The following is a 12,711-nucleotide window of genomic DNA, read 5'->3' as shown; positions in this document are numbered from 1 at the left end:
GCGTGTTCCTGGTACCCATATAAAAGTCTAAACCTTTCTGAAATTTCACTAAGCTGTTTGCCTCACTACCCCAAGGCAGTGAGCTCCAGATAATTATATGCTGTGTCAAAATGGTATTACTTTTTATCAGTTTCATATTTATTCCCTTTCAAATTTACCAAGCACACTATTGCTCTCCTACTAGAGGACAGACTAAATAGCAACACTTGATTTACCTTCCAAATACCATTTATTGTTATGGAGAAGCACTAACTTTTATGGTTGCAGCCAGCTTTATTCTAAAGCCCTTAACAATTTGGCTTTGAAAATGCAGTTTCCATGATAACTATCAGATTTATTCTTAATGTAAAAGAAAACTTTTTATATAGTGAAAGAAAACTGAATTAAAGATGATTAAAAAAGGTTTTTGTTATCCTTTCTGCAGTATTACCGACAGAGAAAAAAAGAACCTAAGTATGTTAAGTTCGGAGTGACTCTGTACATTGTTCAGAGCTCAGCTATGTTCCTGTTGAAGTCAACAAGAACTTTTTTATGGTGGACTTCGGTGGATCCTTAATGAATGGTGAGAAGGCTTCACTTCAGATTAAGCCGGTTCGTGTGACTTACAGGATACAGAACTGAAAGGGATCTCTCGGTCCATCTAGCCGAATCCTCTGCTGTTTCAACCACTGTTATTACATATGCTTGTCATAATTTGAATTTAAGTAACACCTTAAAACCACACATTCCTCCTTCCTAAGCGTGAATGTCTAGACCCGTATACTAGCAGAGGACAGGGTAAGCAAGGAAAGGAAGGCTGCGGTTCTAAGTTGATGCTGCCTGATTCCACCTTCCTCCCTGCTCTTCACAAATTCACATGCCCCGCTTTGCACTGGTGCTTGTCTGATCCTTCTCTGGTGTTTAGAAAGCTAACGCACTTCCTACTCCTTCCTCCCTTTCACTCTCTCCCCTGTGAAAAGAAATAATTTTCTGACGCGTTTGAGGCTCTCACCAGTTCACCACAGAATCCGATGAGTTCCCGAGCAGTTGGGAAAGGGAAAGGCTGGCTTAAACTGTTGTAGAACTACAGCCCAACAAAAAAATGAAGCAAAGACCTTTTCATACCTGCCACCCTGCATAGGTGTCATCTGTCCATGAGGTGTTGATGCTGGTGTTGGGGGCTTCAAATCGCCTGGCACTTCTGTCATGGAATTACTACCAGTAGACTGTGGAGTCTGTGGGCCTTGCAAGGAACCAGAATTAGCTGGGAAATCAAAGGAGAAGGAAATATTAAAAGCTAGCAGCCAAATTCCTGTGGAAATAATAATCATCAAGGAGAGAAACTGGTTCCATAAGCCTGCTTATATCATGCATCTCAGTACTTTGTAACTTCCCCCAAATCCTCTGAGATCAGGATATGCTGTGCAGTAATAGACACCATCTTTCCTAGAACTATGAATTTAATCAGCTGCCTGAAGCAACATGAATAGAAATAATCTAGATGAAGGATCATTTAAATCAGAGGTCAGAGATACAAAGTTAATTGTTTATAGTTTACAAGAAAGTAAATGAAGGCTGTTCTTTTGGCACAGCTTCTTTACATAATCACTATCACAACACATATGTTTATAAGGTGAATTTCAGCCAGAAGCTTTTAAACTGCTATATTAATATAAATTCATAATTTCATTCACCACTAAAAGGCAGACACTTCCATGGTGAGCATGGCAAATGGTTAGTGGCACGCTGCGACCCTATGCCATCTTTGAGACAGCATTGCAAAAGATTATATTTAAGAAATGCAAAAGGCCATCGGGGATAAGAAGAAAGCAATCACTGAAAGTAGAATTTGAACAGGACTCTATAGCTAACACTGCTAATAAAATAGTAAAAATGGCAATAGACATCTTAACAAAATGTAGTTAGGGTCATTGAAAAGCATACATAACAAGACCAGGTCAATTCTGCAAAGCATCTATTTCATCTGCAAAAACTTGTATGTTGAGATCTCAGAAAGCACTTGCACTAACTACTGTCCTCCTTAACCATGGTGAATAGCTATATTCTTGATACAACAGCAAGCGTAGAAAAGGGTGTGCTGCTCTATTCCGATGAGACTGAGCAGTAATAAGGGCATTAAATGAACATAAGCTTATCATATAAGCTAATGATAAAATATATCTAGACCAGTCTTTTAAAGTAGACACTGAAGTTATTATTTTCATGTGACTACTGAGGAGAAACACCCCCAACCCCAAAGATCTGACATAGTGGTTTTCTGATTTAGAAGCTGGGAAGTGGGAATTAGTAAAAATGTCTCAGCCTTGGATCTGATTGCCCTTGCAGCAGAAATTCCACCCGAGGAGAACTTGTAGGATTCAAATCTTTAGATGCAATCGGGAAAAAAAAAACACCAACAGAGAAAATTCACAGATCTAACAGACTCAGAAAGACATAGCTTTGGCTTGAGAAGTCCTTCTTTTTTATGAACTGTCATGTAAGCATTTTATAGTGCCTGACTATCTACGTTCAACAACCAATTAACAAAACTTTATAAATTACTGTTAGAGGGAAAACTGGAAGAAGCAGCATGGGCTTTTCTTCTGTGTGTGAAAGAGAGAGTAGTTTATAATTGACTCAGAATCCTAGAACACTCATCATCTTGACAGGCAGAGCTTGTTTTTAACTGAAGAACACCCTTTTTATATGTGTTTCATTTATATCTGTAACACATGTTCCACTATCTGGAAATCGGTCTCAGTAGCAAGTGCACATATAAAATCCATATTGTGTGGACCACATTGTTCTTGTCCTCAGCTTTCTGAGGCATGTTTGGATTATTCTCACATAGTAATGAGGTTCAAAAAAAGTTCAAGAAAAGCTCTCTGATTGCATTAATACAGTAACAACAACATTTACAACAAATGATGCTACAGTTGACTGAAGGCTTTAGTGCTATAATAAAACAAATCCGTATGATAATAAAAAAAATCATCATGTTCACATAAAATAAGCTCTTTGTATATATGACCCCTGAGCCAGGATCATTCTCCTGCCCTTGAGCTTTAAACACAATTTTAGACTACTTCTAAAAAGCTTGAAAGGAATTCTGAGTTAAGCCACACATTGTCACATACCATCTTGTTATATTAGAAACATGTAAGTAAACATCTTAGTGTACCCATATACTTACTGTAAAATATGATATTGCCTAACCCTGAGTATTTCTCTTATCATGGGCTACTAAGCATCCATTAAGTTCTTCCCTATCCTACCTGAGCAAGAACTTAATTCATATCTAAAGTAAACATAAGAAAACAAGTAAAATATGTTTTCAGTATTTATGGACTGCATGAATATAGAATCTTTGTTATGAATAACAAAGTGTGGTATGTAATCTTCTTGGATAAGGAAAGGTTTAAAAGCAAAAAGAAGATAGCCAACTGAAGCTACAAGGTCAAATTTCCGCTGGGTGGTTGGTTATTTTTCCCCCACCTCTTTCTAAATGACTGCTTATGAACAGCTGAAAAAATGGAAGGCAAATGCTATCTTGAGAAGTGCAAAGTTTCAGGTACTGCTTTTTAATATGCTTTGCTCTTGACCTCCATTGGGTCAGTGACACTTCTACAGAACAGGGACAGCAAATGTTTCAATATCTGGATTAGGTCATCAGCTACCAAGAAGAGCCCAAGTGTGGATATGACCTACAAGCAACCACAGGCAGTTATTTCTATGTCACATACTCACAGGCCTCACTGAATAGTTCATCTACATTTTAGTAATAGCATCAATGTAAATAGCACATTCCTACAGAAATAATAAGTATGTACTCTTAATAGTTATTGTTGGTAGAGCAGGTAGAATTTTTTAAGCAACTTAACTTTCTCTTGTAGGATGTGATTTGCAGTACCTTTGCCACACTTCAGCCAATCATCAGGAAGTCATCCTGATGGATATTCCCCTCAAACTAACTTGTTTTGGAAATTTTCATCTGTAACTGTCCAGCTTTTCTTAAGAATATGCCTTTGAAAATACATCGTCCCCTTCTGTTGTCCCCAAAAGAGAAATATTTTTCTGTGAGTCTTCCAAGCCAAGTATATATTCGGTCACCTTTTTCACACACAGCACCAGTGGTCCCTTCATTGTTTGTAGAAGAGACTTGGAGGTTGGGGACAGGCCTGTGACAGGGAAAGTACTCTTCCTGTTCCAGTGTTTATCCTGATTTGGTCAAATCAATTTGTGAAAAATACCTGTTTATATAGAGAGATTATTAGCTTGCTATACATTCACTGCTTGATTTTCTGAAGATCCTGTTTATACTTATTTCAGGCTGGGGGTGAGCAGGACTCTGACTCTAATTCAGCTCCTGGGTTGATCAGGGCAGTCTTGAATGTGGAGCTGAGCTATAGCCAGGAAGCCAGCCCACACAAGCTCTCACGGTTACACCTGGAGGTTGGCAAGCAAAGGCAAAGTCATAGGGTTTCTGACCATCAACAGAAAAGGAGAATAGGAGACTGACAAGGGGACTGGGAACCTGGAAAGGAGACATGGATGCTGCTGAGGTCAGATTAGAATCTGAGAAGTCTGAAGTTGGATGGATGTGGTGCTATAAAACAGGGAACACCAAGAGAGCCCAGAAAATGTACCTAATGAGAGTTAAAGTGCAGGGAAAGAACTGTAAGTGGCTGGATAAAGAAACAAAGAGTCCAATACTGGGCTTATGAGTGAAATGAAATTTTGCAAAAGAGGTTCTTAGATGTGTGTTCCTTTTCTCAGACAGTCTGTTTAGAGATGCTGTTTTCCAGCTGTGCAGAACATGTAGAGCAACAGATGAGATGATATAAAGGGCTATGCATGCCAAAACTTAGAAAACTGGCACCTAGAATTAACAGATACTCATGCCGTGCAGTTCCTCTTCTGTAGAATGGGAATCATACTACTTTCCCTCTCAGATGGGTATTGCAAAGGCTGATTAATACTTTTTAAAGCCCTCAAATACATTTGTAGTGAAAATGAGAAAACCCAAGGAGTAAATTTATAACTCTCTGTTTGAGTCTGGTTGAAAACTATGCCACAAGTTAAGGACTGTGTACTGAAAAGTGAGGATAACACAAAATACTGAATAGCTCCTCATCCACTGAGTAGTGTTTATTCCATGCACTGAATGACACAGACTTTTCATGGAAAAAAATTTCCAAGTGTAATTAAGAGTGGATTGGACTGTATATGCACAAGGAAACATCATTAAGGTTGAAAAGATTCTATCTCACTTTTGGCATTTCCTAACCTTTGAGCACTTCACTCTGCATCAAAGCAATAAATTTCAGTTTTTGGATATAGCATGTGCACACAGGTGCCTGCATGCACACATGTGAAATGCAAACTAGTTACATTCTCTCACACATACATTTGACACACATTGCTATTTGCAATGTTTTCTACTTAAAGAATCTGAAAACCACCTCTTCTCTGTAGGAAAGTACCGTATTAGTTTTTCATGTTTCACCTTAAATTTTACATTTGCTAAGCTGCTCTCTGAAATTTTTACATCTGTCCTTGCAGGGTTTTTATTATGGTAGATGTTTAACTTTGATTGGGGACATCCTGAAATAGAAACCGTATCTTTTAAAGTGCTTTATAAGCTTCACTATTAAGCAAAGAACTAAGAAGGAAGACAAACAACAATTATTTTTTTTAGAATAGCTTACATGATCCTGCAGCTGACTTAAGGATGTATGGGAAAAAACCTGTGTGTACATACCTACTGAATTCTTCATCTCGCATCCACATCTAAGCAACACTTGTCTTTCAAGTGTCATCACAGATTTGTAAGAATATGCTTTTAACAATAGGAAATCCATCCAAAATGAAACAAAATGAACATCTTTGTCACTGAGAAGGTGAGATCCTACAAACTCTTCCAGAGTTCACTCAATGGCATGTGCTATTCTCGGCAGCATGGAATTATAGCACTGGCATGCCTTTTCCTTGCAAAGCCTTCATGGCAGTAAGTACTGCTTTCAGGAAAGACCCTTTATTTACCAGAACAGAAATACGCAGTTAAAAAAAAAACAAAACATCTTTCTCTTGCCAGTAATTTTTTCCCTTCAGGGGAAAAAAAAAAAAGAAGAATGCAACCTCTTGAAACTCCATTAATATGAGGCCTGACATGCTCTCTAGGATATCCCTACCTTTTGCCAGAAGCTACAAATGTATACTCTAAAGTAAACAATGGAAAGGTTACTGAAGGTTAAGTACATTCACATACTTCAGAGCGAACAGCCAGCCGCCACGCTGGGAAGATAATTTACACAGCACGAACCCGGTGCCCCAGTTAGGCTGGGCTGTGGGCCGCTGGCTGTGGTGAGGCCCCGCCGGGCGGGCATGGGTACAGGTGCAAGCGTGGGGGCACCTCTGTCTGTCCCCCTGTCCACCCCTCCCGACCCCCTGCCCATCCATCTTCTGTGGGGATTCCCTGGCTGGCCTCATGACACGCTCCATGACATCACCTGCCTGCTAATAATAGCACTTCAGTCAGCCGCCGCCAGCAGAGACGGATGGGTTTGGTTACAGATGCACTCATTGAATGGCTGTGTCGTGTGGTGTTGTGTCGCGTAGTCCCCCCCCGCCCCCCCGCCATCCCTCTCCCCAAGTCTTGTTTCTCTGCTGCCAAGGAAACGCAGGGAACACACTCTTTGGCGCGCTCTGCTCTCTCTTCCCAACACAGGCGCACAATTTTCCAGGTTTGCTGTGATGAAATCTCTGTCGACATCAGGGCCAGCTGCTGAGTGTTACTCAGGAGCATCCTCAGCTGTACCACTGTGGCCATCCTGTTCATCCAGCGTAGGATAAACCGCTCCATCTGTAATTTTGACAGTCACGCATACATAACCACATACTGCAGCTAAAGAGTTCACAGAGCCAGAGTACAGCAAAGGAAAATAACTCCTTCATGCTGATGCTGTTTTGAAATTTGTTCTCCAGCACCCATTAGTGCTTAGCATAATGGCCCCCAGAATTATTTCTGGTTTAGAACTCGCTACGTAATTTGTGCATATTTTGGTCAAAACCCTCAAACACACATGACAGGAAGAGCATTTTGGCTTTGCACCCACTTCTGGAAAGCACCAGAGTCCTAGATGGATGCTTACGAAGACCTACAATACCACTCTCTCTATAAGGGATTTTCTATGCAGCAAAAGAGCAGTCAACAGTTGACATGGACCTTGGCACAGACCCAACAATCAGGACATAAGGCCAACAGGGGTCCTCTAATAGCTAGCCTGTCATTAGGCATCTGCTGCTGGTCTTCACTGCTGACGGCATTATCTGACCGAGACAGATTTAAGCTGTGATACAAAGGCCTCAGCCTACCACAAGCATGTCTCCACCTTGCACAGTCTCAGAGCAGTGCAAACCACACTAAAGCACATTCAGGTCTCCACCTCTCCCTGCGAGTTTTATGATAGAACAGAAGAGGCTCTGACAGTAGTATGAAGCCAGCACATTTATTAAATAGGCAGGTAATCCTACCCCTAACACCTTGGCTACTGTGCAGACCTCTGCTGAACAAAGCCAACCAGCCTGTCACTTTGCTGCTCTACCCTCACTCCTTTTTCCAACTTTTTATAATTGCTGACACTATCCTGAATTGCACTAGTACATAGCACTAAATTATTCACTCCTTTACATACCATTTACCTTATTCAAGATGTTGTAAAAAACAGAAGTGATGGGAGAATCCCAAATCCAGTGCTACAAGCAAATGGACTAACTCACAGACCCAGACCACTGCCTTGCAGTCCCGTAAATTTGCATCCTTTCCCTGACCACGTCCTTCTATGGGAATCTCCTCACTATGGTTGTTGCACTGTGTTTCCTAGCGTTCCCTCTGTTTGCATTCTAAAGGTCATCTGTGAGGCAGTCACATAATCACCCCCTGGGTGCAGGACATCTGCAATGACTGATTTGCTCTGAACTGAATGTTACCGTGCTCCCACCCGGCATAACATAGAATCATAGAATCATAGAATTGTCTAGGTTGGAAGGGACCTTTAAGATCATTGAGTCCAACCATCAACCTAATACTGACAAAACCACCACATGTCTCTAAGCACCACGTCCGCCCCTCTTCTCAATACCCCCAGGGATGGGGACTCCACCACTGCCCTGGGCACACTGTTCCAACACTTAATAACCCATTCTGTGAAGAAATTTTTCCTAATATCCAATCTAAACCTCCCCTGGTGTAACTTGAGGCCATTTCCTCATCCTATCACTTGTCACTAGCAAGAAGAGGCCAGCCCCCACCTCGCTACAACCTCCTTTCAGGTAGTTGTAGAGAGTGATAAGGTCTCCACTCAGCCTCCTTTTCTCCAGGCTAAACAACCCCAGTTCCGTCAGCCACTCCTCATACGACTTGTTCTCCAGACCTTTCACCAGCTTCATTGTCCCTCTCTGGACATGCTCCAGCACCTCTAGGTCTTTCCTGTAGTGAGGGGCCCAAAACTGAACACAGTACTCGAGGTGGGGCCTCACCAGTGCTGAGTGAGGGGAACGATCACTTCCCTAGTCCTGCTCACCACACTATTCCTGATAGAGGCCAGGATACCATTGGCCTTCTTGGCCACCTGGGCACACTGCTGGCTTATATTCAGTGAGCTGCCAACCAACACCCCCAGGTCCTTCTCCGATGGGCAGCTTTCCAGCCATTCTTCCCCAAGCCTGTAGCACTGCATTGGATTGCTATGACCTAAGTGCAGGACCCGGCACTGGCCTTGTTGAACTTCACACCATTGGCCTTGGCCCATCAACCCAAACTCTCCAGATCTCTCTGTAGAGCCATCCTACCCTCAAACAGATAGACGCTCCCGCTTAACTTAGTGTCATCTGCAAACTTACTGAGGGCGCACCTGATCCCCTCGTCCAGGTCATTGATAAAGATATTAAAGAGAACCGGCCCCAGTACCGAGCCCTGGGGAACACCACTTGTGACCGGCTGCCAACTGGATTTAACTCCATTAACCACCACTCTCTGGGCACGGCCATCCAGCCAGTTTTTCACCCAGCGTAGAGTACACCCATCCAAGCCATGAGCAGCCAGTTTCTCCAGAAGAATGCTGTGGAAAATGGTGTTGAAGGCTTCATTGAAGTCCAGGTAAACAACATCCACAGCTTTTCCCTCATCCACTAAGTGGGAACATCTACCTGGGAACTATACCTACATAGGAACTGAATTCTTCTCTGTACCAAGAAGGGTGCCAGTCCATATATATTCTTATATATATATATTCCCTATATATTCTCATGAGCAATTGAAATACTTAGTTTTAAAAGTTTTATGAAGATGGGCTGATTTTTAGTCTCTCCTGACCCTGATTTCATAGCATCAGCTGGTTAGAATTGGAAAAAATAAAATACCATCCCCTCTGAGACAAATTGCCCTGCTTTTTTAATCAGAATTAACTTCAGCCCTAATACTGTAACAAGCTCTCTGCAAATGGGTTTGGCTTCGAAGTGGCTCTGCCTACACTGAGCTAACTGCACAACAGAGGCTAATGGTTAAAGCAAGGACCTTTGGAGGCTACTGCTTGTTGTACTGGGCTCGTGTTCCCTCTGAATGCCAAAGACTAACAGATTATCTAAAGTACATCTACAACTCTCCTTCTTTTGTGCAGTTAAAATGTTAATGTTGCTATATACTAGAGAAAAAGGAGCAACAAAAAAAGCTGACTATTAAAGAGAACAGGCTTGCGTTCTCTGCAGCATCTATACCTCAGCGGGATTTCATGTACTAAAGCTGATACACACTGGGAAAGCCTTTCTCCATACAGAAGTGCAGTCCATTCAGTGACACGAGCTCTTTTCTCACCAACAAAACAAACCTTGAGATCTTTGCTTGCTTCCCCCTCTTCTAGTCTCTCTGTCCTGCTGTGTTTTTATTTTAGAAAAATAGTTTCAGTTCTCCTCATAGACAGCCTGCTTGAATGTTATGATAAATTTAAACTTGAACTTTGCAATTTTCATCTGTAGCATCATGATGCAAAAGGAGCCTCTAAAAGTGTTACGTCTGACATTTCTATTCCTTTTTTTCAAGTTTCTGTTTAAATAATGATTCTTCATCTCAAAATTCAGCCAATTTATGGTGATCATCCCCGAAACAACTACAGAGAGCCGTGTTGGAGGGAGAGGGATAAGGGAGGAGAGAGCAAAGCAAAATACTCTAATTTTTGATACCGCTGTTTGGTTTTAGAAACAGATGGATTTCCTCTTCACTCTCCTTAACAAGTCTAACATTTTCAGCTCCCCTTACTAGCCTTCTTGGGACGTTAACAGTCCTGTCCACAATCTTCTATTTTTTACAGCGGGCACATTCAGGACACTCTATGCTCATTTCAGACAGATAAACATTTGGACTATAGGCTTCACTTCTAGTGCCAAGTATTTTCCCCCATCTTCTAAACTTGCCTTGCAAAATAACTTAGTTATCTTCTCTATTAAATAATTAGCATTGGGGTACCTGATAACCCTAGGTGTTAACAAGGAGGAGGAAATATTTAAGGTATTACACAAAACGATGTACCTAGAAAGATTTTGACTAAATGTTCCCCCAAATCCTTACACTGAATACACCAGGTTAAAAAGATTTAAGCTTTATCACCTTTATCTTCTTCTGTACTGAAAAGCGCTATCATAACAAATTATCTTGTAAAAGCTAGAACTGTATTATATGATTATAAAGGTCTTTGCTATTTTCTGGTATGCACGATAGGAATTCTCAAACCGGAGCCATGCAGCCTGCAAACTGGCTGGAGAGCTTGCTGGGTGCCTAACTTACCACTTCCCATTTTCAACCAGTGAACTGCACTAACAGAAATTCAGGTATTTAATACTTTCCTAATACTGCCTTCTAATGCAGGAAAGTGCTGTAAACACTCAAGGAATTATATCCTCTTGTCAATAAAAGACAAGGTCTGCCTAACAGTAACTGTGAAGGTAGGTATTAACAAAATTATTTTGTTGGTCAGAAAAGCCTAATAATCAGCAAATCAAAGGAAATATTTTCTCTTCCATGGGTAGTCCAGAAGTCCTAATACTACTACACCTTTTCCTACTTACTTAAAATGAACTGAAGAATTTTCTTGCCTTGAATATCGCTCACGACTGTCCAATCTTGAGAGTCTTAAGATGAATTAGTTTAGAAAGAAAATAGTGTGGTTTCAAACAGCACACTGTACACGCGAAAAGAACAGCTAAAATCGAGCCTCTCCAGTTCCAATTTTTCAGACGAAAAGATAAAGACAGTGATGCTAACGACTTATCTGACGTACAGGATTAGCAACAAAAAAGCAGAGAGCATGCCTCCAAACTACGAGGTCTGGCAATGGGGATACACCATACTCTCAACTTGCCATCTGCCAGACATTCAACATGTGCTGTATCAGAGCAACCATCTGAGACCCACCGATCAGTCCAACATCTGCCGTCCTGACTCCAACTGAAGCTTTACTGACCAACAGTTGTGTTGAAAATGCAGCTTCAGAGTCATAGCAAGGAAAGTGCAAGTACCAGAATCTGATCTTCAGGCAAATGGACATCCGTGCAGAATGCTGTTCTTTTTACTATTCCAACGTAACTCTGAATATTAAGGGTATGCCGGCACACACATCTTTATATGTTAGGGTGAGCAATGACAAACTAGATACATGACTGCAGATGGCCCTTCAGAGTTAAATCTGACTTGACTCAGGAGCTAGCTCGAAGTTTGAAAACAAGATGCCAACAACATATTTATCTTTGTTGTTTGTCCAGCATTAGCAAAACATGCTTCTAAATATATAAACTGCAACATAGTGAGCATAGTGAGCATCTTTTGCATTCAAAAAATGGTTGTGTAAGAAGCTGCAGTTTTGTTGACTTACCAGGAGATGGCGGCTGAATCTTAGGTTGTTTCTTAGTATCTCCAGTGCTGAAGACTTCTGGAGGGGGCTCCTCCCCTCGCTCAATCTTACACTCGAAGGCAAACAGGTACTGAATGTATTGTTTTTTCAGGGAGCTGGCTGCGCTGCTTGAAGTGCCAACGTTCAAGGTGGTTGCCAGCTCACGCCACTTCTTGTTTTTATTAACCTAGCAACATAAATGGCAGAATCATTGGTTTGCAGAAAAGTGGTTTGTTTAAGTCAGGAGACAAAAAAGGCAAAAAAAAAAGGCAAAAAAAAAAAAGCACTCAATGTCGCGGTTTACTTTTTTATTTTCCTCTTTTAACTAAAGCTTATTCCTCCCACACGCAGTAATGCATAGACAGCATTTACAGTTATAAAACCATTAAGGAACCTGCTGATAGCTACATAAAAAGCTTTGCTTGTGGAGAGTCTTCTGCATGGTGCATCTTTTAAATGCCTTGCACTCTTCCAGGGCCTACGCTCTTCATTTAGCAATCCATCTGCAAGCAAATGCACACTCATTCTCCCTCTCTCCGACTCCCACCCACACCCACCCCATTCTAATTAAAAAGCAGCTTCTAAAAACTAATTTAGAAAGCAATAACAGTGTTATTCTGCAATTTAAGTGTTTGAGCATTGATATGAAAAATAAATTTTTCTCAAAAATAGCCACCAGCTGTCAAACTGTTCAGCCTGTAATTCCTGGCCGCGTCCTTTCGCTTTAGGGTGTCTTGCACGGACAGATCAATGATCCTTTGGCTACATGAGAGGCAGAGTGAAGCGAGGCCCC

The 12,711-nt window shown here is 41.4% G+C and overlaps 1 protein-coding gene across 1 annotated transcript in view; it reads right to left on the bottom strand.

The window, feature by feature from the left end:
* Nucleotides 1–12,711, bottom strand: part of ARID1B (AT-rich interaction domain 1B) — a gene marked incomplete at its 5' end in the record, with an annotated part of 340,856 nt that overhangs the window by 15,132 nt on the left and 313,013 nt on the right. The window contains 2 exons of the mRNA XM_082481489.1: nucleotides 1,105–1,243; nucleotides 11,901–12,105. Coding sequence (XP_082337615.1) covers nucleotides 1,105–1,243; nucleotides 11,901–12,105 — 344 coding nt within the window. The remainder of the gene's footprint in view (nucleotides 1–1,104; nucleotides 1,244–11,900; nucleotides 12,106–12,711) is intronic.

This window comes from Vanellus vanellus (genome assembly GCF_965231255.1).
Source record: "Vanellus vanellus genome assembly, chromosome: 3".
NCBI classification, from domain to species: domain Eukaryota; kingdom Metazoa; phylum Chordata; class Aves; order Charadriiformes; family Charadriidae; genus Vanellus; species Vanellus vanellus.
Note: the sequence above shows the minus strand (reverse complement) of the source record. Positions and strands in the feature narration are given on the sequence as shown.